We start from the raw sequence: 25,000 nt of genomic DNA, 5'->3' as shown, positions 1-25,000 counted from the left end.
ATATATGGACAATATTCTAGCTTTTACTGTTTCCAGAAACGACAGACCACAGATCTCACTACCAGTGCTGCCTTAGGTGATTTCATATCAGAAATGTTGATGTGGTCTGCACACTCAGTCAAAATCAGTAGTGTGATCCAGAGAGCAAAACCAAGCTGGGATAATGTGTGGCATAAATATCATCTAACGTTAGGCATTTACTTAAGTATGAGATGAATCACTCCTTAGCCACTTCCATCTGAACTGTGAAGACAGTTCACTAGGTCAGACATTGACATCACTTGGTCAGATGGATAGCAAGGGCTATGAGATTTAAGCAGAAAAATAAAGTTTAATTCTTTAATTATAATTGTAGTGTAGCTGGGTCTCAGGGCTGTGCCTGTGTGCACCCCCAATGCACCTAAGTTACTAATTCCCAGAGTGGTCCAGGAACTCCCAGGCCAGTCGCCTGCATAGATGAGATAAAGGGCTGGTTTGAGACAGCAGACCAAGTTGAAACTAGGTGATTGACTGAACTGCTGGCCATCTGCACAAGAACTATTTGACAGATTGTTACAGGAGCTGTCCCAGCGGGATTTTCAGACAGTTCTTGAGATTTCCCAGGCAGTCCCAGCTGTACCTAGACCAATTTGTATGCTTAACTGTTGGTTAACATCCTGGGTGGAGAATCTGGTTGTCCCAGAGATTCCCAGACAGTTCCTGCTGCAAAGTTAATCAATTGTACAAGGGTAAGACAATCAATAGAAACAGTTCCTACACATGTAGAAATGATCATGTAGGACAGGCTTTTGTACATACTTAAGATAGTTAGGAAATGTTTTGTGTGTAGGTTAAAGTAATCTATAGTGATGGATTATGCATGTCTTGAGGTGGTCATGTAGGACCACAGGCCAGCTGGATTATAAAAATTGGACAGAATTGTGTTTTAGGGAGTCTTACCCAATCCAACTAAGATGCCCCTGCAAGCACCCTTACCATGGAGACTCCCTTCACCATCCAGACAGCAACCAAGTGTCCTGTTTGACAAATTATATTGTCCATGCAAGAGTTACCCTAAGCCAATATCCCAATAATGTTAGCTGTTTTAAAGTATGCTCTGTTTCTAAGTGTCTGTGCAACAAATGACACCAAAACCAAATCAAATGCCATGAAATTTTTTGCTATCAGTGGAAGCTTTTCCAATGACTGATAGCATTGGTGGGGCTGTATGTGTCATACATTGCCATATACCAATTTTGGAACCACGTTCAAGCAAATACTTCCAACAGAACTGTGGATACCACCTGCTGAACATGGGAGAGGGACCTAATTGACAATTGGGAGGATGTGAGATGGTATTTGAAGAACGGATTATTAGCTTAGCGTTGGTCACATCAACTGCAGAGGGTAACAATGATAGCAGTGTTGATAAAGCCTTGAACAACAAAACTGGACAGCATTCTCCTGCATTTCACCATCTTCCTGGTCAAGCAGTTCCACTGGATGTTGCAGAAGCAGCCGTCCATAACAATTTATTTTCACAGGACTAGTGACTGGCTACTAACTATAATAGATTATAATGGTTAGACTATATTTGCATTGCACTGCATACAGATAGTATGTTGTTCAAGGGCAGTGCATGATTGTTTATCTGTTAAGTAGTTCACTGTATGCCTCAGAGGCAGACACAGAAAGTTATAAAGCAGATGTACATTACTTTCCTTCCTTTCTTTTCCACTTCATATGCAAGATCTAATTGCTATTAATGCAATACAGGATGTGAAACACAGCATCTGTTTATGTTTACATTCATTTACACAGTGGTAGGTATTCAATGGAAGTGTTTCTACAGCACTGTGGTTTTGGTCAAATACTGTCACATGTTATGGTGGGCTTGCAATCCTCCTGCATTTCACCAGCCTTGTGTCTTTCTGTGAACTGGCCTACTGCACATGTCAGTGAAATAATAAGCATGGACTGCTGTTTCTCCCTCCCCTTTCCCTTTCTCTTTTAAAGAATCATTTTTAAAAAAAAAAGAATTGCAAATTCAAGATTTTGAAAACCAAAGTCTGTAATCAAAACATTGTACAGATTTTCATAATTTGCATGGCTTAGTTGTAGACTTGAATTTCCACATTATAATTGAGATTTTGTCTATTTGCTAATGAACATATTGAATACTAGAGACATGAAGTCTCAGGTGATAAAATATGCTTGTGGTTGTGACACAATGCTACCATGCTAAGAACAGGGTCTTTTATCCATGGTTTTCAGTACAGATGACTGGACATTAACAGACCAGGTTTTGTAAGCCAAGATATTTTCCTTCAGACTGCTTGGGAGGAAATGAGTATCCACCAAGAAACAGATAGCAATTCAAACTCCCCAGCACAGTGGAACCTTTGTGAAGTGGTCAGAATCTATCCATGCAGACTGAGTAGCCTAAGCAGTACTTCCTCTGCCTTCCCAGTCCCTCTTCTGCGCAAAAAAAAGCCATGCAACGTTACAGATTATTATTAGATGTGTTTTCCATTATTATTCAGGCCTAGATATGAAAAAAGTAATTTTACGTAAAATCACACTGGATCTTAAATTTCTGCCTATTCAAAACAGGCGGTGATGAAAGAAGTGCTGTGGAAATCGGTGAGGCTGGTCAGAAATTGGTCATGAGAATGGGAGTCATGGTGCTGTTACTGTCTTCCAGCAGTTGTCATCTGCTCAGCGACATCTAGCTTTCATGGGCAGCCTCACCTCTGACTTTGTCTGTGGAGGGAGGCAAGATACCAAAGGTGGAACAGCTTTTTGCAGATTTTTGTGTAATTTCTCCTTGGATTTACAAATGTTGTCAGAATTTAAGATTTGGAACTGTAAGAATTTGGTATACTGGGGTGAAGGTCAGTATGATGCAAGAAGGTGCAGTATTTCCTCGGCCTCTTTCAAGGGTCCCAGTCTGCCTACTGTGTTACATTGTGCAGTGCTTCCACTGCACAACTGGCTATTCCAAAAGAAAGCCTCATGCCTGGCTTTATAAACCCCTTATACTTTCTTACTGTTGCTGGTATTTTGGAAATGTTGGAGTTCTTTGTTAATTTTATAACTTATCTCTAACTGTTGTGGGCTTCTCTGTAGCTCCACCTTTTTCTTAATTCCAGGGAAAAGCAGTACAGTCACTATGTACTACCTCCACCAGGAAGCTAGAGTAGCTGCTCTTTGTAACATATGTGAAGTGAGGAATAAGGAGCCAACTCTCTTCCACTGACATCACCCACATTTGTATCATAGTAGCTGACTGTGACATTTCGATAGCAAGGATTCCTGTTTGGCATTCAGCTTCTTAAACGTCACTCTTATTGCAGCAACATGTGCTGCACCTCCAGTGAAGGCTATTTTAGCAGAGATTGAGAAAAAGATGAATAACTGCACATGAGATTTTCCAAAAATTATTCAGTTTTACAAAAATTATCCAATGTGCCCTGGAAAAAAAAGTTAAAAACACGCAGTGCCTCAAACTGACTGCTGCAACTATTGTTTGTGCTATGTATCCCCATGACAGCAACTGCTTTCTCAGAACTTTATCATCCATCCATCAGAAATGAAAGCATTTTGCTTCCCTAACCGTGGACATATGGAAGTTATTTAACACTTTGATCTGCATAAGGGGTATAGGTTGTATATCCCCTGTACTTGCTGGGGAGAGTTAATGGTCATCTTGTGTTCCAGCACAATTTCTTTTCTTGGCACTAACAGATAAAAAGCTGGGAAGACATATCATGACTATCATCTTAGATCTTAATGACTCTGCACTTGCTCATAAGGACATCTCCCTGTCATAGGGCATTCGATTACTGATAGAAGAACAGCAGTGACTGTTCAAGGCATTCCTGTTCAGGATTAGTATTGATGTGAGCATCTTATAAAAATGTTCAGTGATCCTTGCTTTTAGATTTACAAAGAACTAAACTATATATATTTCCATGTCTGATTGATAAGCTGAAAAAAGATAGCAGGCTGGAAGGACTCCAAGAATATCCTTGATTCACCACCAGGGAGCTGGAATTGTTAGAATTTGTAAAGTACTTGGCGTTGGCTTGTTTCTGGGAAACAACTGAAATTCAGGGAAGTGTTGCACGATAGTTCAGATGTGAGCTCCTTCCCATGGAGCGGTTCAGCAGGCAGTGTAGGCAGAAAGTATTCTGAAGGACTAGGGCTGAAATGGTCATTCTTGTGGTAAAAAATGATGTTCAACTTACATGGGCACACCTCTTTGTATGACGCTTTTTCACAGCACTGGAAATTACAAGCCATGCCGTGCATCTGATGTAGCACAAGAACACAGTGATGTGAAGTCACTCTTCTCATAGGTCTTCTGAAAACATCTCAGCTGGGGTAAGGGCATTCAGGCTGATTTGGAGTTTGAGTACCTGCTTCAAAGGGGAGATATATAATAAGGTTATTAATTAGATGCCACTGATGGTACCTCTTTTTGAGTCAACTTGATAGGAGAACATTTGAATTTCTAAATTGTGACATTTCATTGCTGTTAGTGGAGATATCACTTTTCAGATGAAACTGACTTAATCCTGCAAAAGTTTCATTTTTTGAGGGTAAGATGATGGTGTCTAGGTCTCACCCTTTCAGCAACAAAGATGAAAACTCAGCAGTGTTTTGATCCTCTGATAATTTTCCCATATATTGTTCCATTACTTCAGGTTTGACCCTTTTCACAGTTGAATGGATTCCACAGTTTTCAGCTGATACAGTTGAAAGCCTTTATAAAATGGTTCCAGCTGTATTGTTTTAATCAGCCATTTAGGATCTGTGTTCGCCTGTCTATCTGACTGCATTTTTATCTGATGGTCCTTAGTGTGAAACTGCAAGATTACATGGAATTAGGGTGACACCGGTGGCCTTAGCCCTCACACCAAAAGTTTCAAGAAGAGATATATGCCTGCTACATGAACACTTCCTTTAAACACCACTCTTGCAAATTCACTGTTATCTGAAGTATTTGACCGGTATTTAACCAGAACCTAGGCAAGAAGCTAGACTGGTGTCATGAACATAAAGCTCAATATTTCTTGCTTTGGAGGAGCCTAGCTTTCCCAATAATGCCTTTATTTTCTTCAGATTGTTTCTCTAGTTAGTGCTGCATTGTTTGAGAGACTTCTTATCTCTTTCTAGTAACAAATAAAAATACTTTTTCCCCCCTTGTTGCATTCAGTGCTTCTTATACTAGGTTATTGTTAGTATTGCTTGTTCATAATTGTTAATACATTTTATCCTTTATTATCCTTTTTATCCCAAATGTATTCCTGGAGCTTTTTAGTCTCCAGGAGTTTTGCTGTATTATAATACTTACTTTTGGAGAAAAGAACACTGCTTCATGTCATTTTTGTTCTCTTGAAGCAATAATTGTGATATAAGAAGTTCCCACTCACCTGGCCTCCAACCCTGCAGGATGGAGGATGATTTGTTTTCCTGCAAATTCTTTGTTTTTGCTGAAAATAAGAGAACTAATAGTTCTTTATGGGATATGGCATTTATTCCACCAGCTGGATGTGTGTTCCACCCACTAATGGCCTCTTTCTTGGTGCAGCATTTTCAGCTGTTGAAGTTTCACCTTCCCGCTTTGAAGGTAGAAACAGTAAAAGTTTAGGTCTGGAGAGAGGTGATTTTACTGGTGAGATGCTGGATAGTAGCTAGTGATTTCCTTCTGAATAGAAGAATGAATCCTTTTTTCTCATATATATTTGCTATGTTTTGACTTCATATTAGGATGTCAGAGGTCTGGTGGAAGCTGCATTCCCACATCCTTTCCACAAATCATCATCTTCTGTAACTCTCACTGTTGCATTGAAGTACATTCTGTTTTGTATTGGATACAAACAGGACAAGATCTTTCAGTCTTAAAAGGGTGAAAAGTCCTTCCCTCAACATTTTTGGGTTTTGGTTGGGCATTTTTTTGCACATGATAACTAACATTTTAGACCTGCAGTCTCCTGCCAGGCATTACTTGGTTAATAACAGTCACTGTAACTGTTCTGCTACCTTCTTTCATCATCCTTAAAAAAAGGACTCTTGCACAAAATCCAGTAAGGAAAAAAATCCCACTTCAGATACATTTTGTCACTGAGCTGTGGCTATTGTCTATCCAACATAACGTGTTTATGCAGGAGATGGTGTTGCTTTTTATTCTGGACAGTGTGTCTTGATGACACCTGTTTAATATCCTGACATCGTGCAAAATACAGATTGGATGCCTCTGGACTTTGACCTCCAGAGCTGCACGGAAATTTGCCAGAACTTATAATGGCTGCACCTAATGTGCACGTATTTGCATAGTTACTAAAATTAAAAAGCTGGCAATGATAATATTTTCATGGATTCGTGTCTTCCCTGATGGATTAGTACAAAGAGCTTGTTGATTGAGTTCACTAGCAATTAAAGCTTGCAATTGATCTTTCTTATCTTTCCATACAGGTGAAGTGAGAAGGGCAGCCATGAGCTGCTTTTGACCACTGGCCAAATTCTAGCCAGATCTACCTGTCAGTCAGCTTTTAGCAGAAAGCTCTGGCTTCCTGCCATTTTATCTAGTCCAGCTTGTGTGTCTCTTTTCACTCATTCACTGACAGGAAGGAAAAGAAAAAAAAGGCTTTATCTTATCTTCTAGGGAAGACTTGCACTTTTGCCTCTGCTGGAGAGGTAGGACTGGGAGCCTGGTGTTTGGTTTATTCTCACTGACCTCTCTGAGGATGCTCTGACTCTTGTAGGTCCTCCACCCTTGACTGCCACACTGAAAACAGTTGAGGCCAAAGGCCCCAAAGGAACAAGAAACGGCACAAACTGAGACTGGCCAGACTTGACTTTTCTATTCTGCAGTCTCATCTTGCACAAATGAATAGAGAAAAACAAAGAGGGCATTCAGCATTTTGGAGATAGCAAGAAACAGTGGAGAAAGTTACGAATGCCTCAAATGAGAGTAAAGAAAAGGACTCAGAGTCAAATGGAAACTGGCTGTTTGAGTTTGGTGGGGCTAAGCAAGAAGGGAGGAATGGAAACCTTGTGGAGGAAAGCCAGCCAAAGAACTAAGGGGAAGGAGATAATCCTCAAAGATCTGAGGAGGTGGATTATCTTTTGGTCATTTCTTTTCTGAAGAAGCTGTATGGCTGAATGTCTTGTTACCTAAATGGCAGAGACGAAAAAGCATCCATTGTACTTTATATAACAGTCTGCAGTTTCATCCATATAAAGCATGTTGGTTCCAAACACAGAGCGTGGCTTAACTCTTGGCACCCTCAGTTAATTTTGTTATTAAGGAAGTTGTTTTGAAGAAGCATTCTTAAATCAGGTTTTTCCCACTTGTCTGCCTTTTGTGTGTATGTGTGTATTGGTTAGAGATTTGGAAAGAAAGAAAAAAAAAAAACCCAAGCATCAGCATCAGTCAGACTATGATACAGATTTTGCTACAGAGATGAGAATTAATTTGCAGTTATTCTCCTTTGCTGTATGCTGATTTGGGAGGTTTTGTTTGTTCTGCCTTTTTAATATCTAATCTTCCTTTCCAGTTGTGGCTTGCTCCATGGTTTCTGCATTTGCTCTACATTATCCAGGACCCAGAGGTTCAGATAATCATCCATTTCTATCTCAACCTTTTTGCTCACCGCTATTTGTATCCAGACTTGTTGCATGTATGTGTGGAAGATATCATCTGTTCATAAAGCGAGAGATGAGGCAGAATTCTATTAAAGTCACCAGTGCTTCTGTGATGAGTAAGAACAACAGCAGCAAAGGCCAGCAGAAATAGAAAAATAATTTTAACAAAAATGTATAAATTCACATCTCCTTACACTTGTTTCTCAGTGTGAATTATGATTATTTCTTTAAATACTCAGGCACCAGAAATTCTGAATCTAGAAAAGTTACCCAGCTTTGCTGGATTCCTGGTTTCCTTGACAACCATTCATATAAATAGTAAGGACCTGTTATGAGGGGGAATATCAGTATAGTCGAAACCTGTGAATCACCCAGGAAAAAATTAAATTCAAGGTTGAAGTTACAAGTTATCCAGCAAACATTAACAGAATAGTGTGTTTTCATTTAAATAAGGCTCTTCTGTTAATGTTTGCTGGATGCCTGACAAGGATGGATCAAAGGCAGTGATTTTCCAAAGGTGAGATGCAAGGATATTCCTTTTGGCATTCCTCCTGAGGAAACTATTACATGTGACAGTCACCTTCTTCCTCCCAGGCTCTTTGGTCACTTGCAATTGGTCTCTCTTGCTTGTGATTCTTTTTTTTATTATTATCTGTAAAAAAGAAGTACAGTGTGCTAAAGACAGGCATGAATGTTCCCCATATTTAAACGTTAACCTACTATTCCCTTCCTTTCTCAATGATTCAGTTAACCCAATCTCAGCAACAAGATGTTGATATTGCTCTCCTGGAAGCAAGAGAGTGAGAAAGGGGATCAGCCAGATGTCCCTGCAAAGAGTTTAGATATTGTAAGGTATGGTCAATGTGAAATGGGAAAGATTATCCTGAAACTAACCCTGATCTGTGCTAGTGCTGCTGGAATTGTGACTCAATTTTCATGAATGTGAGAAGAGGTATGGCAAAAATTCACAGCAGGATGAAGTTCTCCCTGTGTGAGATGAGAACAGTGATGAGAATAACTGTGCATCAAGAAAAGTTCCTGTCCTGTGCCATCAATACGATACTGTTTGTTTTCCCCCTCTTTTTATGCTTTGCGTTGCAAAAAAACTTAATAATATGATTGTCATTAAAATGGTGACAGTATTTTCCTCCAGTTTAGAAACAACATAAAAGCCCCAGTTCTATTAGCTTTGTCTTAAATAAAGGTCACATGATTTAAAAAAAAAAAAAAAATCTTGCTACTGCTAGTGTTCACAGAAGCAGCAAAGCACTAAACAAGTAATGAAAAAGCTGTGAAAACAAGTTATCAACTGTGTCTAGGAAGTTATTTATCCAGTGTGAGGAAATAACCATTTTTATTGTTATCTGATTCACACACCAGAATTTCCAGGGCTGTTTCCCATGCCTGGGCCATTTGTAAGGGCTGCCTGAAGCCAGCAGCTACCAAAGAATTTGGCTGGTGCTCCTTCACAGAAATCCCTCCAGGTGTAAGTTCTTGCACTATGTAGATTGCACTGGTTTTCAGATCACTGTCAGATACAATTCAGAACAATTCAGCTACAATTTGTGCAGATCTACAGCACTCTTTATGATTGTGCTGTGGCCTGGAAGTTTTGTTTTGTGTTGCTTTGTTTGTTTTTTTTTTAAGATCCTGAAGTTAGTTTATCACCTGGCTGATAATCTTCAGGAAGACGGTGCCTATGTTGAAGTTGGTGAGAGCAAGTAGATGCTGAATACTTTGGATATCTAGGTTTCCATCAAGTCATTCATTACAAAGCCTAATTCACATTTCTCTTTATTTCAATCAGTATATTCTAGATGCCAGATATTTTTTTTAGCAAAACCTGGCATGAAAGCTCTAGGGAGGCAGAATTACCTGCAGACTGCCTTTTCAACTTTGGCCAGCCTTTTCTGTTTTCTGACTCCTCCTATTTGCTGCTGGCTGTTTCCCCACCGCAGTGAATCTGCAGCCGTTAAGTCTGGGTGGTGGTGAGATTTGGTTCTACTTGATCCCAATTATTAGCCCACCTCTGAGAGGGGTGCATGCAAGTGGCATCTTCTGCCTCCAGGCTTGCTGTTTCTCAGCCTGGTGCATCAATCCAGCCAGTCTGACCATCAGGCTGTTGCAAGATACTGGCCTTAGTGGTGCTTTTGTGAAGTCAGCTGAGCAGAAAGGGTGCCTTTTATTTGGAGTGGGTATGGGGATATTATGTCATAGCTGAGGATTATTTTGATGATTGATTTTTTTTCCAAGCATATCTAGGAAGATGCAGTGAATGTAGTGAGAAAATCAATACAGTATTGAAGGTTGCATTTTTCCAGTGTAAAATGTTTAAGGACATGCTGCCAGGGAAAACACTTCATCAGCTAAACTTCCCTCATCTTACCATGCTGAACAGGAAGCACTTTTTGTAGCTCAGGGGGTGCTACAGTGCTATATATTCTGTGGGACTGTGAGGAATTCTGTTTGGAAAATGAAAAAAAAATATTATTCAGCAGACACGAGGGTCTGACAGGAACTTCATGAAGTTCAACAAGGAGAAGTGCGAAGTCTTGCACCTGGGAACTACCCCATGCACCAGTACATGCTGAGGGCCACCCAGCTGGAAAGCAGCTTGGGAGAAAAGGACCTGGCGGTCCCAGTGGACACCAGGTTGAACATAAGCCAGCAATGTGCCCTCATGACAAAGAAGGCTAATGGTATCTTTGGCTGCATTTGACAAAGTATTGCCAGCCGGTTGAGGGAGGTGATCCTTGCCCTCTACTCAGCACTGGTGAAGCCACACCGGGAGTGCTGGGTCCAGTTCTGGGCCGCTCAGTACAAGAGAGACATGGACACACTGGAAAGAGTCCAGCCAAGTGCCACAAAGATGAGGAAGGGACTGGAGCATCTCACATGCGAGGAAAGGCTGAGAGAGCTGGGACTGTTCAGCCTGGAGAAGAGAAGGGTCAGGGGGATCTTATCAATGTATATAAATACCTGAAGGGAGGATGCAAAGAAGACGGAGCCAGGCTCTTTTCAGAGGTGCCCAGTGACAGGACAAGGGGCAGTGGGCACAAACTGAAACACAGGAGATTCCCTCTGAACATTCAGGAAACACTTTTTTACTGTGAGGGTGACCGAGCACTGGCACAGGTTGCCCAGGGAGATTGTGGAGTCCCTGTCCTTGCATATATTCAAAAGTCATCTGAACACGGTCCTGAGCAACTGGCTCTAGGTGGCAGTGCTTGAGCAGGGGAAGGTTGGACCAGATGACCTCCAGAGGTCCCTTCCAACCTCAAACATTCTGTGATTCTGTGATGCTGTATGGACTGCAACCTATTCATCAGGAAAAGTCAGGATAGATTTTCTTCTGGTAGGGAGATAATCAGATCTGGTTAACTGGGGAAAGGCTGCATTTAGAAAGGAAATGTAGTCTCAGGTTTATGTAGTTGTCTAGCTAAAAGTCTTGAGTGCTTTGTTTAATGGTACTATTATATACCCCCTCCCAATCCAAGAAGCACATAGCAAGCCAGCTTGTTAGGTTTTCTGTCGACCTCCAGTACTTCAGGGAAGATGGTAAGTAATGAGAGAAACATGTACAGTCCTACAGAATTTTAGTTTGGCTTTCCTCTGCTTCTATGCTTGCTACTGTTTCTATGCTCCAGTCTGTGTATATATAAACCAGCACTAAGGTAAGACAGCAAATACATTATCGCTCTTCTTGTGCTTCACCTTACTGCTCTGTTTATCATAATTTTAGTAATGTAGCAAAGAGAAGGGTGAGTGCAGCAAAATCATATTTGCAGACAAAGTATCTTAGCCTGTAAGACTGATGACCTTTAAGAGCATAAGGTTTAAATAGAAATGTAATAATAATTGGATTTAATTAATTGGGCTTTTAGCAAATACGAAGCTGTATGTCATCCTTGCACATAACTTCAAAGTGCATTTTTCTCCTTGCTCAACCAGAGCACTTGCCCTGTTCTTTTCCACATTTATGCTCATGACTGGCACCCATCACTGCACCCTGCTTTCCACATTCATCTTTCTAAGAGCTCTTTTCTTTGTCTTTACCCCAATGAGGATCAGGTGGCAGCTGTTAATAAATGCAGAGTAAGACACATGAGAAAAAAGAATCCTAACTTTATGTGTACAGTGATGGGTTCTGAATTATCCACGACTACTCAGGGAAACGGGTTTGCTGTTCTGGTAGTTCTGTGAAAACGAATGTGACCCAAATTAAATTGGTGGATAGCTGGGTCCAAACAAACAGGAGTTGTAAATAGGCTGTGGCACTCTGCTGCAGAATGTTGTGGTTGCTAAAAACTTACAGGACTTCAAAAATCAACCAAATTCACGGATGAAAAATCCATCAAAAGCTGTTAACGAAAAAAATACCACCTCTAGCTCCAAAATTTGGTGCAAATTGCCAGAGGATGGGAGTATATATGGGGGCCGTATGGCTGTAGAACTTCCCTGGTTTTATATTCTTCAGCAGGCACCTGCCACCATCCACTATCAGATGCCGGCTACTGAGCTCAATGGACTTTTGATCTGACACAATACAGGCACCCATAAGTTGTTTTTCCTTTCCTTTTGGTCACTGTTCCTGCTGTCATTCTGTTCATGTTGGTAGTGTTTTCCAAATTTGCTCTCTGCTAAGTCTACAAGACCAAGTCTCCATCCCTTTCAAAGAGGCTCAAGACACCTGCCCATGTACAGGTTTCACTTACAGCTACAGAGCAATCAGTAGTCACCTGCGAAGCCTGGGCAAATTTCCCCGTCACCTGTTTGCGGGGAAGAAAATAACATACTTAGGGAAAAAAAAAAATGACTATAATTCCCTAAAGAAGTACAGTATAAGAGTCGAAGGCTGGCCGAATATATTTGTGGTGACTCGGTAGAAAAGTTGTGCTCTTTGATGTCAATATGTGGGCAACCAGACTCAAGTGTTTTTAAGAATAAAAATACCTAAATACTTGGGAATATAGTCACTATACAGTTCATTCACAAACAGAGAAGGAGCAACCGTTTTCCCATCTCTCCGTCATAGAAACAGGGACGCTTGATTTTAAGCTGTATGTCTGTATTAGACTTCTCTCCTTAAAAATGGCACTTCTGCTAACTCTAATGAACGTTTATACAGTGGTAGCAGCTGTGAGAAAGCTGCATTAGGCTATGTACAGCCACTGTGTTTTAGCCAGCTTTTCCCAGAGATAGTCAGAGCATAGTTAGGGAAGACAACTTGCTGGTAAAGTATCACCGGACATGGAGACTGTTGCTTCCGCTTCTCTGGCATTTACCAGAGTGATCAGTTGTGTACAGCATCCAGGCTCATGGGCATGTAATTTCCATATTCATAGCCAGAAGCACCGAATAATTTAGATAATTTAGTGTATTTTCAGTCTTCAATTATGGAAAGAATAAAGATGGTTCTGGTGAAAGATCTTTAGTGAGAAGATATTATTTCACTTAGCTTACTTAAAATCACTGTCGGCACCAGCTAAGTGCCTTTCTTTGCTCTCCTCTCATGAACAAAAATCCAGATCTTGAGAGCTAGAGATCCGAGGTGTGCTATTTCTGCTGAACTGAGAGTTATACAAATGGCAAAGTATGTCACACTATTTTGTTTCACTTGCCTTTTTTACTAACTTATTTTTTTCTGTTCCTGCCTTATCTTCTAGGAATATTTGTTCTCTGAAGGCAACTCTGATCTAGCTTGTAAAGCAAATGATTCACAAACATTCCATATATGGGCCATTTTAACTATGCTAGAGAAAAAACCCATGTATTAAGACTTACAGAAAATATTTAGACAATATTTAGATAAATGAAATGGCTAAATGTTACCAGTTATATCAAAGTGGACAGCTTGGAGGTTGCAGAATTTTGCAAGAGTTTGTGCTAACGCCACCTTAATTATCTCTGACTGGCACTTCTTAACTACTAAGCACCTATTCAACCATAGTGTTCTTGTATTTCTTTAGTAAGACTATATGTAATACCCAGAGAGAGTGAGCCTTCACAGTGCTGTTGTGTAGTGTAAGGAGTTTTCCTTGGCATGAATTTGGAACAGTTACATTATTCATGACTAGCAAAGCCATGAAGAAATTATGCTGGGGACTAATTAGGACCCCTGTTTATGTCTTAGTCAACTCTTCATCAGAGGAGAGAAAACTTCAGATACATTGAACCGATTGACAGTTCAAGCTTCAACATATGCTCACATCAAACACGTGCTAGCCAGCTGTGATGGACCATTTGGAATAGGGACTGCTCCTTTCATTTTTAAAAGCGATCCTTTCAGACATCAGGCTTCAGGATGACAGGCTTTTGGCTTCTGTGTGCCAGACTGGAAGGAACTGCCAGGCAAGGATCTCCTCCCTGCAGTGACACGTGGCAGTGGTGTTAGATATTGGGAATCCTGAGAGCAAAGAAAGTAATGGCCCCTTGAAGGTGACTTACTTTTCCAGCCACCTTTTACCTTCCCTGCTTGTCTCAGGCTACTCATGCAACATCTGAACCCCTGCCTTTTTGGGCTTATTTGCATGAGCATATTAGGAGTTATTCTGGAGCACTGTTGCATTTGGACTAATAAAATGAAGGGCATGCCGTCCAAAATTAGTAACATAGGGATGGGTAATAATAAAAGCAAGCTCAAGTCTGTAAAATTACTTTAACTCTTTTACCATGTCAGTATGACTAGAGAGCTGATCTCCATGGCTGGTCTAGCACAAGGATGTCAAGTGGCAGATTCAGAATGATATGCAGAGTTTGGGGAAGCAGGGTAAATACTGCTTTGCTGACACCTTGGTGTGATGGTTCATTCCTAGGGCCATCATGTGGGAGAGCTAGGACCACAAATAGAGTTTTGAGGGTGTGGATTTGAAATTATCTCTGTTACACACATAGAAGACATTTCTGGAGAGGATTGAGGTTCATTTTTTTATAAGTAGAGACTTAATATTGGCATGTGTCTGGGAGACAAAAACTAGATTTCTCTTCTAAGCACCATACAAATTAGAGAGACAGCAAGCAAGAAAGAATTAAATAGGATAGATGGCTCTTTAGACCCATAAATTAAACTATGCTGTGTGTTACTTCCCTCTCTGGGAATGGTTTATACCAGCATCCTAGCAATCCTTGCTTGTGTTATTTCTGGCATTCTACAGTGCAAATCCTATAGAGAGCACAAGTAAATAATACATAGACATGTGTAGGTGACAGTGCCAGCCACATTGCATATGCAAGTGATTACATATGAATTATATGCACAGACAAGGGAACACACAAATGGATTGCCAGGATGAGGTGCTTTTCAAAAAAACAAACAAAACTTCACACTTCAGTTTGCGCTTCCTGTTTTGGGGTTGTTTTAAGATAACCTGCTTTTCCTGCCTTTCCCTTTAAAATTTTGCCTTTCTCCTTAAAGGTTTGCTCTACTACCCTCAGTCTTTTTAATGAACTTAGCAGTGAGGAAAAGCTCTGCCCTGGTACAGGAACCCTGAGAATACAGAAGAAAATTGTGTGCCATTTTAAAGGGAAAAGAGCAGGTCAGCTTACATCAGCAGAGGCCTTGTTACTTTATATTCAAAAAGAAACGTGCTCTAAGCAGCTCTTATTAGCCTTTCTTCAACCACTCTTGCAACTTCCAAATAAAGTTTAGGAACCCATTCTCTTATGGAAAGGTTTTCTTGAAGGATTTTGGAGGAAATGAGCTCTTCTGTGCAAAAGCTGTTTCACATAATAAACTTTACAATGCCAGTGAATAGATATGAGACAGTTAAACAACAGAATAAATCTTCTCAGTTTTATGAATGCACTTAGTTTCTGCCTACTTTCTCCGAAGTATAACATGCCAGGACAAATTCTGAAATCTGTCTCACTCAGGTCCCCTATAGACAAAATACTAATTGAAGTTAATGGGAGCATGACTCAGGGGAAAACTTAAAATCTGAGAATCATAGTGCCTGCCCTTTAAAACATTAAACAAGAGTAGTTTCAGACAGGGCACTGGGAACTTTTGAAAAACTTCTATATCCCACTTTCAGCAGTGACTTTTGATATTTGAGAACTTGAGTCTCACAGAAAGAAAATTAAACATAGCTCATGGAACATCCTAGTGCCAGTAGCACAATGAAATACTGAGTTTAGTCTCCCAACTTTTTTTAGAAGCTGTAGAAATGTTTTGTTTAGCCCTTACTGAAGAAATGTAAATGTTTGGGTTTGCCTCTTCAATATATAACAAACAAAAAATGTGGCTAAAAATGTTCTCCCACTTTCTCCACTTTTGAGCATGTCTGTGTGATGTCAGTAGTTATAAGTTAAAGATGTAAGGCTTAAGGAAAACTTGAGTTTGTAAGAAACAAATTTTTTGCAATTTTCTGGCCCATTGTTCCAAGTGACTGGCCTTTTGAAGTTCTGACCTCCAAATCTATAAGAAATAAAAGGTAAAAAATTATGTTTGTGACTTCTACTTCAGAGTCAGAAAATTCTGGGAGTGGCAAACACAAAAGTTTTTGTTTCATTTGAACATGAAAGCAATGTACAATACACCTGAAGTTTTGGATTAAAAATATTTTTCAGTTTTGTCAGGATAGATGGATGTCTCAGAATGGATTGTACCAGGTTGGAAAGGCTCAACTAATTTTACTTATATTGTGTAAAGTGGTTGCCTCAAAGAACTTTTTTTTTCAAGCTTTCAGAAACTTTAGCATATTTCAGAGCTTCTGGAGTTAATTTAAAAGCACGACTTTAGATGACTGTTTCCACCTCAGACATCTTCCACTGTTGCAAGAAACTAGTGTCAGGAAGAGTTTCTCTCTCTAATGAAGATTATTTTTTCTTCCTCTTTCCCACTTCCCATTTCTTGTCAGTCGGAAGTGTCTTGGATCCCCAACAAACACTACTCTGGGATTTACGGGCTGATGAAGTTGGTTCTGACTAAGACGCTACCTTCCAATCTCGAGCGAGTCATTGTCCTCGACACAGACATAACATTTGCCACTGACATTGCTGAGCTATGGGCCGTCTTTCACAAGTTCAAAGGTATTCTAACGATTTTTTTACTGTCTTTATTTGAGGGGAAGGAAGAATGGTAAAGCACAGTACAGCGGGGGTAAAAGGGCTATCTGAGATTTGTTAAATGTTTTCACTCTTTTGATTTTTGGTGTTTGAATGTAATTGTTCTATTTGTGAGCTCTTTCCTCAACGATGTTCCATATAGAATGATTGACAACACTGATTATCTATGTAGTTTGTTTTATTGGTCTAATTATTTGGAACGGTGAGAGCTTGACAATACAGTAGATGATAAAGAATTATGAGGATGCTGTAGTGATGTACCATTCAAGTACCTGTTGGTATTCAATACTTGGAAGAACTTGTTTTATATTACTTTTTATTAAGAAAACCTAATTATTACTTTCAATATAACTTCTCCATGTTACCACTGAAAATGAATGAAGTTAGGATCATACTTGGACCAGGGAGGAGGATGAAGGGGGCAGAGTTATACATGGGAATAGAAATGAGTTACTGCCTGCTCCTCTTAATGAGTTGATAAAGGGTTCCAGATTTGAAGTATCCACCTAAAGTAGTTGTCTCTACCTACCCCCATTTCCCACAGCTCCTTGAAAATTTTCTTGATAGTTTGACCAAGAAAGAAGATTTTCAGTGTAACTGTAAGGAGATGATCACAAAAAAGTTCCCCACTACCCTGCCACAAACCAGAGCACTTTCCTGGCTAACACACCGCTAAAACCATTTAATTCTCCCAGGCTCCAGTGTTGCCAGCTTTTCAGAGTCAGAGACGTGCCCTATTGTTCTCCTCTTGCCCTCAGAATATGTATTGCAGTGCTGGTAAGTGCAGAGGCATTCCAGTATCCTGGTTTGAAGGTTTACAGCCCTGTAAAAGTGTAACCTTGATGCATATCATCAGCTCTCTTAAAACCACCTCAAGCAAAGTCAGCCTAAGCAAATGGGAGTAGTTATTTACAGAAGCCAAAATACACCACTCCATTAGAAAGGTGACAGAAAAGAGAGCACATTTACTGTACTTATCCCATGCTGAAATCCACAAGGCCTCTTTGCCTTTCCCAGTACCCAGCTAACGGGCAGCACCTATTATCTTCAACTCTACAGTCAAGGACTGGGTTCTAGTGCTTGCTTCTCCCTGCATTTGTTTCTTTTCCCTTCTCTGGATACACTGATGTCCCTTCAGCAGGCCCGAAGCAATCACCTTCTAACATCACTGAACTATTCACGAACTTGCTTCATTAAGGAATATAAAGTTTTTCCTCCTCTTCAGGTATTGTTCAAACCTCTTCACTAAGCCTTTCCCTACACTGAACCTTGAGTTTCATATAAACATATACCTTGACAACCATAATTTACATAAATGTATGCATAGGGAGTAATGCTGTGCTATTGTACTGTCTCACTGTGTGCTACTGTCCCATTAATAGTAATATTTTACTGAATATGGTGTATTAGCATGATGTAGCAGGTAAAGAAATGTGTATAAATTGAACTTGGGCATAGAGCACTGCATGGTCAAAGACAGCAAAATCTGAATTGAGACAATGAGGGGGATCATCTCCTTACTTATATTTTCTGCCGTAGTTTCAATGAAGGTCCCTTGCTTTTTACTGGGGAAAGAAACCAAGCATAAAGACTGCTTGTAAAGAAAGGAATATGGAGCAGAGGCAGGCCTAAGACTGAAAAAAAACCAGACAGAAAATACGGAAACATGGAGAAGGATAATTACGGGAAGTAAAAAAGTGGGTGTAAGTCAGTCTCCATAGAGCTAGGCAAGGTTGTTCAGCTGATTAAAGCTGTGAAAAGCTCTAACTTACACATGGAGACAGAATTCCTGTGCTACTGCCAGCCCTCATAACATACATATCTGTCCTGGTTTCAGCTGGGATAGAGTTAATTTTCTTCTTAGTAGCTGGTACAGTGCTGGGTTTTGGATTTAGGGTGATAATAATGTCGATAACACGCTGATGTTTTAGTTGTTGCTAAGTAGCGCTTATCCTCAGTTAAGGATTTTTCAGTTTCCCATGCTCTGCCAGCAAGCAGGTGTACAAGAACCTGGGAAGGAGCATAGCCAGGACAACTGACCCAAACTAGCCAAAGGGGTATTCCATACCATGGAACATCATGCTCAGTATATAAACAGGGGGGAGTTGGCCGGGAGGGGCAGATCACTGCTCTGGCATCGGTCAGCGGGTGGTGAGCAATTGCATTGTGCATCACTTGTCTTTTCTTGGGTTTTATTTACCTCTTTTTTTTTTTTGTTATATTCCTTTTCATTACTATTATTATTATTATTATGTTTTTGTTATTATTAGTTAGTATTATAATTTATGTTACTTCAGTTATTAAACTGCTCTTATCTCAACCCACGAGTTTTACTTTTTTTCCCCGATCCTCCTCCCCATCCCACTGGGAGTGGGAAGGGGTGAGCGGCTGCATGGTACTTAGTTGCTGGCTGGGGTTAAATCACGACAGTGTCACAACTCCCAAATGTATGATTTTGTAAGTTGTCCGGTCTGTCTTTTTAATTCCGGCTGACCACCTGCTTCTCCACAATTTTTTAATCCTGGCAATAAATTTGTCAGTGTCTACATCTGCTCATCTCCCAGACAGTCATGCACAAAGAAAGAATTAATGAGACCATCCCATAGCCCCAGGAGTTGAGGAGAGTAGGAGAGGACTTTGGAAGGCATGTACACCCAAAATAGTGATCCTAAATGTTAGGGAGGAGAGAGAAATGAAAATGTCCAAGCACAAACTTGTTCTCCAGCCTGTATCATAGGGTGCAGTCACATTAGGCAAAGATGAGCTTGATGATGGTGATGATAGGGTTGAGTGTTTATGGGTGAGAATCAGGGGGAAGGCCAACAAGGCAGATACCATGGTGGGAGTCTGTTAGAGACCACCCAACCAGGATGAAGAGGCAGATGAAATAGTCTATAAGCAGCTGGGAGAAGTCTCACAGTCACTAGCCCTTGTTCTCGTGCGGGACTTCAACTTACCAGGTGTCTGCTGGAAATACAATACAGCAGAGAGGAAACAGTCTAGGAGGTTCCTAGAGTGTGTGGAAGAGAACTTCCTGACACAGCTGGTGAGTAAGCCAACTATGGAAGGCACCCTGCTAGACCTGTTGTTTGCAAGCAGAGAAGGACTTGTGGGTGATGTGGTGGCTGGAGGCTGTCTTGGGCACAGTGATCACAAAATGATAGACTTTTCAATTGTCAGAGAAGTAAGGAGAGGGGTTAGCAGAACTGCCACCTTGGACTTCTGGAGGGCAGACTGTGGCCTGTTTAGGAGCCTGGTTGACAGAGTCCCTGGGGAGGCAGTCCTGAAGGGCAAAGGTGTCCAGGAAGGCTGGACACTCTTCAAGAAGGAAATCTTAAAGGCACAGAAGCAGGCCATCACCATGTGCCGAAAGACGAGCCAGCAGGGAAGAAGACTGGCCTGGCTGAACAGAGAGCTTTGGCTGGAACTCAGAAAAAAAAGAGAGTTTATGACCTTTGGAAGAAGGGGCAGGTAACTCAGGAGGACTACAAGAATATCATGAGGTTATGCAGGGAGAAAATTAGAAGGGCCAAAGCCCAACTAGAACTTAATCTGGCTACTGCTGTAAAAGACAATAAAAAATGTTTCTATAAATACATTAGCAACAAAAGGAGGGCTAAGGAGAATCTCCATCCTTTATTGGATGCAGGGGGAAACACAGGGACAAAGGATGAGGAAAAGGCTGAGGTAATTAATGCCTTCTTTGCCTCAGTCTTTAACAGTAAGACCGGTTGTTCTCTGGGTACCCAGACCCCTGAGCCGGAAGACAGGGACGGGGAGCAGAATGAAACCCCCATAATCCAAGGGGAAATGGTTAGCGACCTGCTACACCACTTAGACACACACAAGTGTATGGGGCCGGATGGGATCCACACAAGAGTACTGAGGGAGCTGGCAGAAGTGCTTACCAAGCCACTTTCCATCATTTATCAGCAGTTCTGGCTAACCAGGGAGGTCCCAGTTGACTGGAAGTTAGCAAATGTGACGTCCATCTACAAGAAGGGCCAGCAGGAGGATCAGAGGAACTACAGGCCTGTCAGTCTGACCTTGGTGCCAGTGAAGGTTATGGAGCAGATCATCTCGAGTGCTATCACATGGCACGTACAGAACAGCCAGGTGATCAGGCCCAGTCAGCATGGGTTTGTGAAAGGCAGGACCTGCTTGACTAACCTGATCTCCTTCTGTGACAAGGTGACCCGCTTAGTGGATGAGGAAAAGGCTGTGGATGTTGTCTACCTAGACTTTAGTAAAGCCTTTGACACCTTTTCCCACAGCATTCTCCTGGAGAAACTGGCTGCTCATGGCTTGGACGGACATACTCTTCGCTGGGTAAAAAACTGGCTGGATGGCCAGCCCAAAGAGTGGTGGCGAATGGAGTTAAATCCAGTTGGTGGCCAGTCACAAGTGGTGTTCCCCAGGGCTCAGTATTGGGGCCAGTTCTGTTTAACATCTTTATCAACCATCTGGACGAGGGGATCGAGTGTACCCTCAGTAAGTTTGCAGATAACACCAAGTTGGGTAGAGTGTTGATCTGCTTGAGGGTAGGAAGGCTCTATAGAGGGATCTGGACAGGCTGGATCAATAGGCCGAGGCCAATTGTGTGAGGTTCAACAAGGCTAAGTGCTGGGTCCTGCACTTGGGTCACAACAACCCTATGCAACACTACAGGCTTGGGGAAGAGTGGCTGGAAAGCTGCCTGGCAGAAAAGGACCTGGGGGTGTTGGTCAACAGCTGGCTGAATATGAGCCAGCAGTGTGCCCAGGTGGCCAAGAAGGCCAATAGCATCCTGGCTTGTATCAGAAATAGCGTGGCCAGCAGGACTAGGGAAGCGATCACTCCCCTGTACTCGGCACTGCTGAGGCCGCACCTCGAATACTGTGTTTGGTTTTGGGCCCCTCACTACAAGAAAGACATTGAGGTGCTGGAGCATGTCCAAAGAAGGGCAACGAAGCTGGTGAAGGGCCTAGAGCACAAGTCTTAGGAGGAGGGGCTGAGGGAACTGGGGTTATTCAGCCTGGAGAAAAGGAGGCTCAGGGGAGACCTTATGGCTCTCTACAACTACCTGAAAGGAGGTTGTAGCGAGGTGGGTGTCAGTCTCTTCTCCCAAGTAACAATAATAGGACGAGAGGAAACGGCCTCAAGTTGCGCCAGGGGAGGTTTAGATTGGATATTAGGAAAAATTTCGTCACCGAAAGGGTTGCCAAGCATTGGAACAGGCTGCCCAGGGAAGTGGTTGAATCACCATCCCTGGAGGTATTTAAAAGACATGTAGATGTGGTGTTTAGGGATGTGGTTTAGTGGTGGACTAGGCAGTGTTAGGTTAACAGTTGGACTTGATGATCTTAAAGGTCTTTTCCAACCTAAATGATTCTATGACTCAATGGAAGCGGATCATCCTGGAAAGCAAGGGCAAATAAGTTGGAGAGATACTGTAGCTCTTTTACTGCTTTGTAAAAGATTGGTTTAAATCATATGGTGATTCTCAATTTGTCCTGTCTTTTTATTTCTCCTGCCAACATTACAAAAGATTCAAAGGATGTCTCATGTCATTAGCCCCAAATATTCCTCTAAAGGATCTGTTTTTAAACTAATGTTTTAATCCCCTCCTTGTTTCTCCCTCAGAAGTCCCAAGTAAGTTTATGAAGATTTCTTTGGGACAATCTAGTGTATTTGTTGAAACATTACTTGAACAGAAGAGAATTAAAACTCCTATGAAGGGAAATCTACTTTCCAAAGGAACCTGACACTACCCCCAACCCCAGCTTGGAGGGCAGCTTTAGACCCACAGGCTGTCCTTCTAGAAATGTTCAAACACCCAGTTGTTGGCTGGAAGTGGCCATTATAAACCTGCTTGCACCAGGATGTTGTATGAGTAAATAGAAGAATTTTTCACATCAGTGCAGGAAAGGCAAGAGCTTCCTTCTGCGGGTTGCTGCAGGATAACCGATAAGGCAGTCCAGCACAGCCTCTTCCAAATTATAGCCACACAGATAAAGAGAGAGAAGGTCCTAGAGACTGCAGTTCTTTCTGTGCCCAGGAAGACTTTTCTTCCCAACAAAAATAGTGACAAAGAGAGACCAGTAGTAGCTCAGATTCCTTTTTTCTAGGACACCACGCTTGGAAGAAACTCAGATTCAGGATTGTCTTGCCATTTAACCAGGTCCAGTTTGCTCTGTAGAAAGGCTCACAGTATGTTTTAAATAGCAACTGCAATACACAGTATCCTTGTTCTGCAAAGGTTCTTCTTCCAGTCATCTTAAGAGTTGCTGAAAAGATCAGACCCTTACATAGTAACTTAATATTTTAGGTGGTAAAGCTACTATTACATTCACTCTGTAGATGGAAAAAAGGGAGTAGGATTCCTTTGTAAATTATTGCTCTTCTGCCCTTTTCTGATAAGCTCTTTGCATACGCCCTTACAATAAATGATCCAACTATTCTGTAACTGAGTGCACAAATTAGGGCTCTACATACGTGATTTTATTTGAAAGTCTCTTCTTTGAAGTGGCAACCTTAGGCTTTGGGAGAAATTCACACCTCTCTTCGGTAGCCTGAAACAGCGTCTCAAGCAATGTAACATTTAAAAATTTCTCTTAGCAGTTATTGGGGGTTGTATAATTATTATTCCTTTTGTATGCAAGCTTCAATCTCTATGCATAAATATGTCTTTGCGAACGAGTAACTTTGAAATTTCAAGAGCCAGATCCAGCTTTTCAGCTGGGATTTGGACATTTCTGCTTTAGCCTCATTCTCTCTTACTCTCCCAAAGATAAGCAGTCTGTTTCTCTAGGACAGATATGTACCTCCAAAATACTGACTTCAAAGGTGTGAGTCTGCAGCCAGTCTGGTGAAGATAGCCTGTCACGCATGTTTTCTGTGACTTAGTTGACGTTGATTATGTTTTCTATTCATCTTTCACTGGATTTTGGCAGTTCTAAACTTGAGAAAGCATCTGTCCTAAGGGCAGAAGAGTGGGACTGTGGATCATACACATTCTTGGATGAAGTGCTGCACAGTGTTTCAGACAGCAAGGATTAGTGTAACCAATATGCTTTTATTGCAGAAATTGTGTGAATTCTTCTGATAAAAGAACCAGTCCAAAGCTATGCTCTTTGCCATCAATCTTAAAGTTCTTTTAAAGGCCACATCAGCTAATTGTTTTATTATTCTTGCTCACCCAAACTCTTGGTACTGAAATATGGGTTCTTTTTTCCAAACTTCTGATTTTTACTTTATGTTAAATATGGATTCTCAAGAGCATTCACTGTAAATGGTATTGTGAATTTATTTGGGACCTGACTATAACAGTTGTCATAATTATTTGTGTTACAGATTGCAGTTCCAGTCAGGATCACAGCCTCTTTGTGCTGAGTGCTGTACATATAAATAGCAAGAGACCATCTTTGTGCTTTACCTAGTGTCAGGTGACAATTCTTGTGTCTGCTTGGTTCCTTTAGGCCGTTGCTATGTATGAGTCACAGCTGAAACCCACAAATGAGACCTGAATAATCTCTGTAGAGATCAGTGTTGAGGGACTCTGTGTTAGGCTGAATGCCACATCTAAGGGCATTACAGTATTTCTAAGTACACGTCGTAACTCAGAGGCTATACTGAACAGTGATGTCCTACTACTACATGTTAGTCTCACAATCCAGCTAGCTGATACAATGAATATTTTCATAGAATCATAGAATCATAGAATGGTTTGGGTTGGAAGGGACCTTAAAATCATCTGGTTCCAACCCCCCTGCCATGGGCAGGGACACCTTCCACTAGATCAGGTTGCTCGAAGCCCCATCCCACCTGGCCTTGAACACTTCCAGGGATGGGGCATCCACAACTTCTCTGGGCAACCTGTTCCAGTGCCTCACCACCCTCATAGTGAAAAATCTATTCCTTATATCTAATCTAAATCTACACTCTTTCAGTTTATAGCCATTACCCCTTCTCCTATCACTATAGGCCCTTGTAAAAAGCCCCTCTCCAGCTTTCCTCTAGGCCCCCTTTAGGTACTGGAAGGCTGCTATAAGGTCTCCCCAGAGCCTTCTCTTCTGCAGGCTGAACAACCCCAACTCTCTCAGCCTGTCTTCATAGGAGAGGTGCTCCAGCCCTCTAATCATCTTCGTGGCCCTCCTCTGGACTCGCTCCAACAGGTCCATGTCCTTCTTATGTTGGGGGCCCCAGAGCTGAACGCAGTACTCCAGGTGGGGTCTCACGAGAGCGGAGTAGAGGGAGAGAATCACCTCCCTCGACCTGCTGGTCACACTTCTTTTGATGCAGCCCAGGATACAGTTGGCTTTCT

The 25,000-nt window shown here is 41.5% G+C and overlaps 1 protein-coding gene across 1 annotated transcript in view; it reads left to right on the top strand.

The window, feature by feature from the left end:
- Positions 1-25,000, top strand: part of LARGE1 (LARGE xylosyl- and glucuronyltransferase 1) — a 293,924-nt gene that overhangs the window by 164,237 nt on the left and 104,687 nt on the right. The window contains exon 7 of the mRNA XM_050915399.1: positions 16,491-16,662. Coding sequence (XP_050771356.1) covers positions 16,491-16,662 — 172 coding nt within the window. The remainder of the gene's footprint in view (positions 1-16,490; positions 16,663-25,000) is intronic.

Source organism: Gymnogyps californianus, chromosome 1 (assembly GCF_018139145.2).
Source record: "Gymnogyps californianus isolate 813 chromosome 1, ASM1813914v2, whole genome shotgun sequence".
Taxonomy (NCBI): Eukaryota; Metazoa; Chordata; class Aves; order Accipitriformes; family Cathartidae; genus Gymnogyps; species Gymnogyps californianus.
The sequence above is the reverse complement of the archived record's forward strand: the minus strand, read 5'-3'. Positions and strand labels throughout refer to the sequence as shown.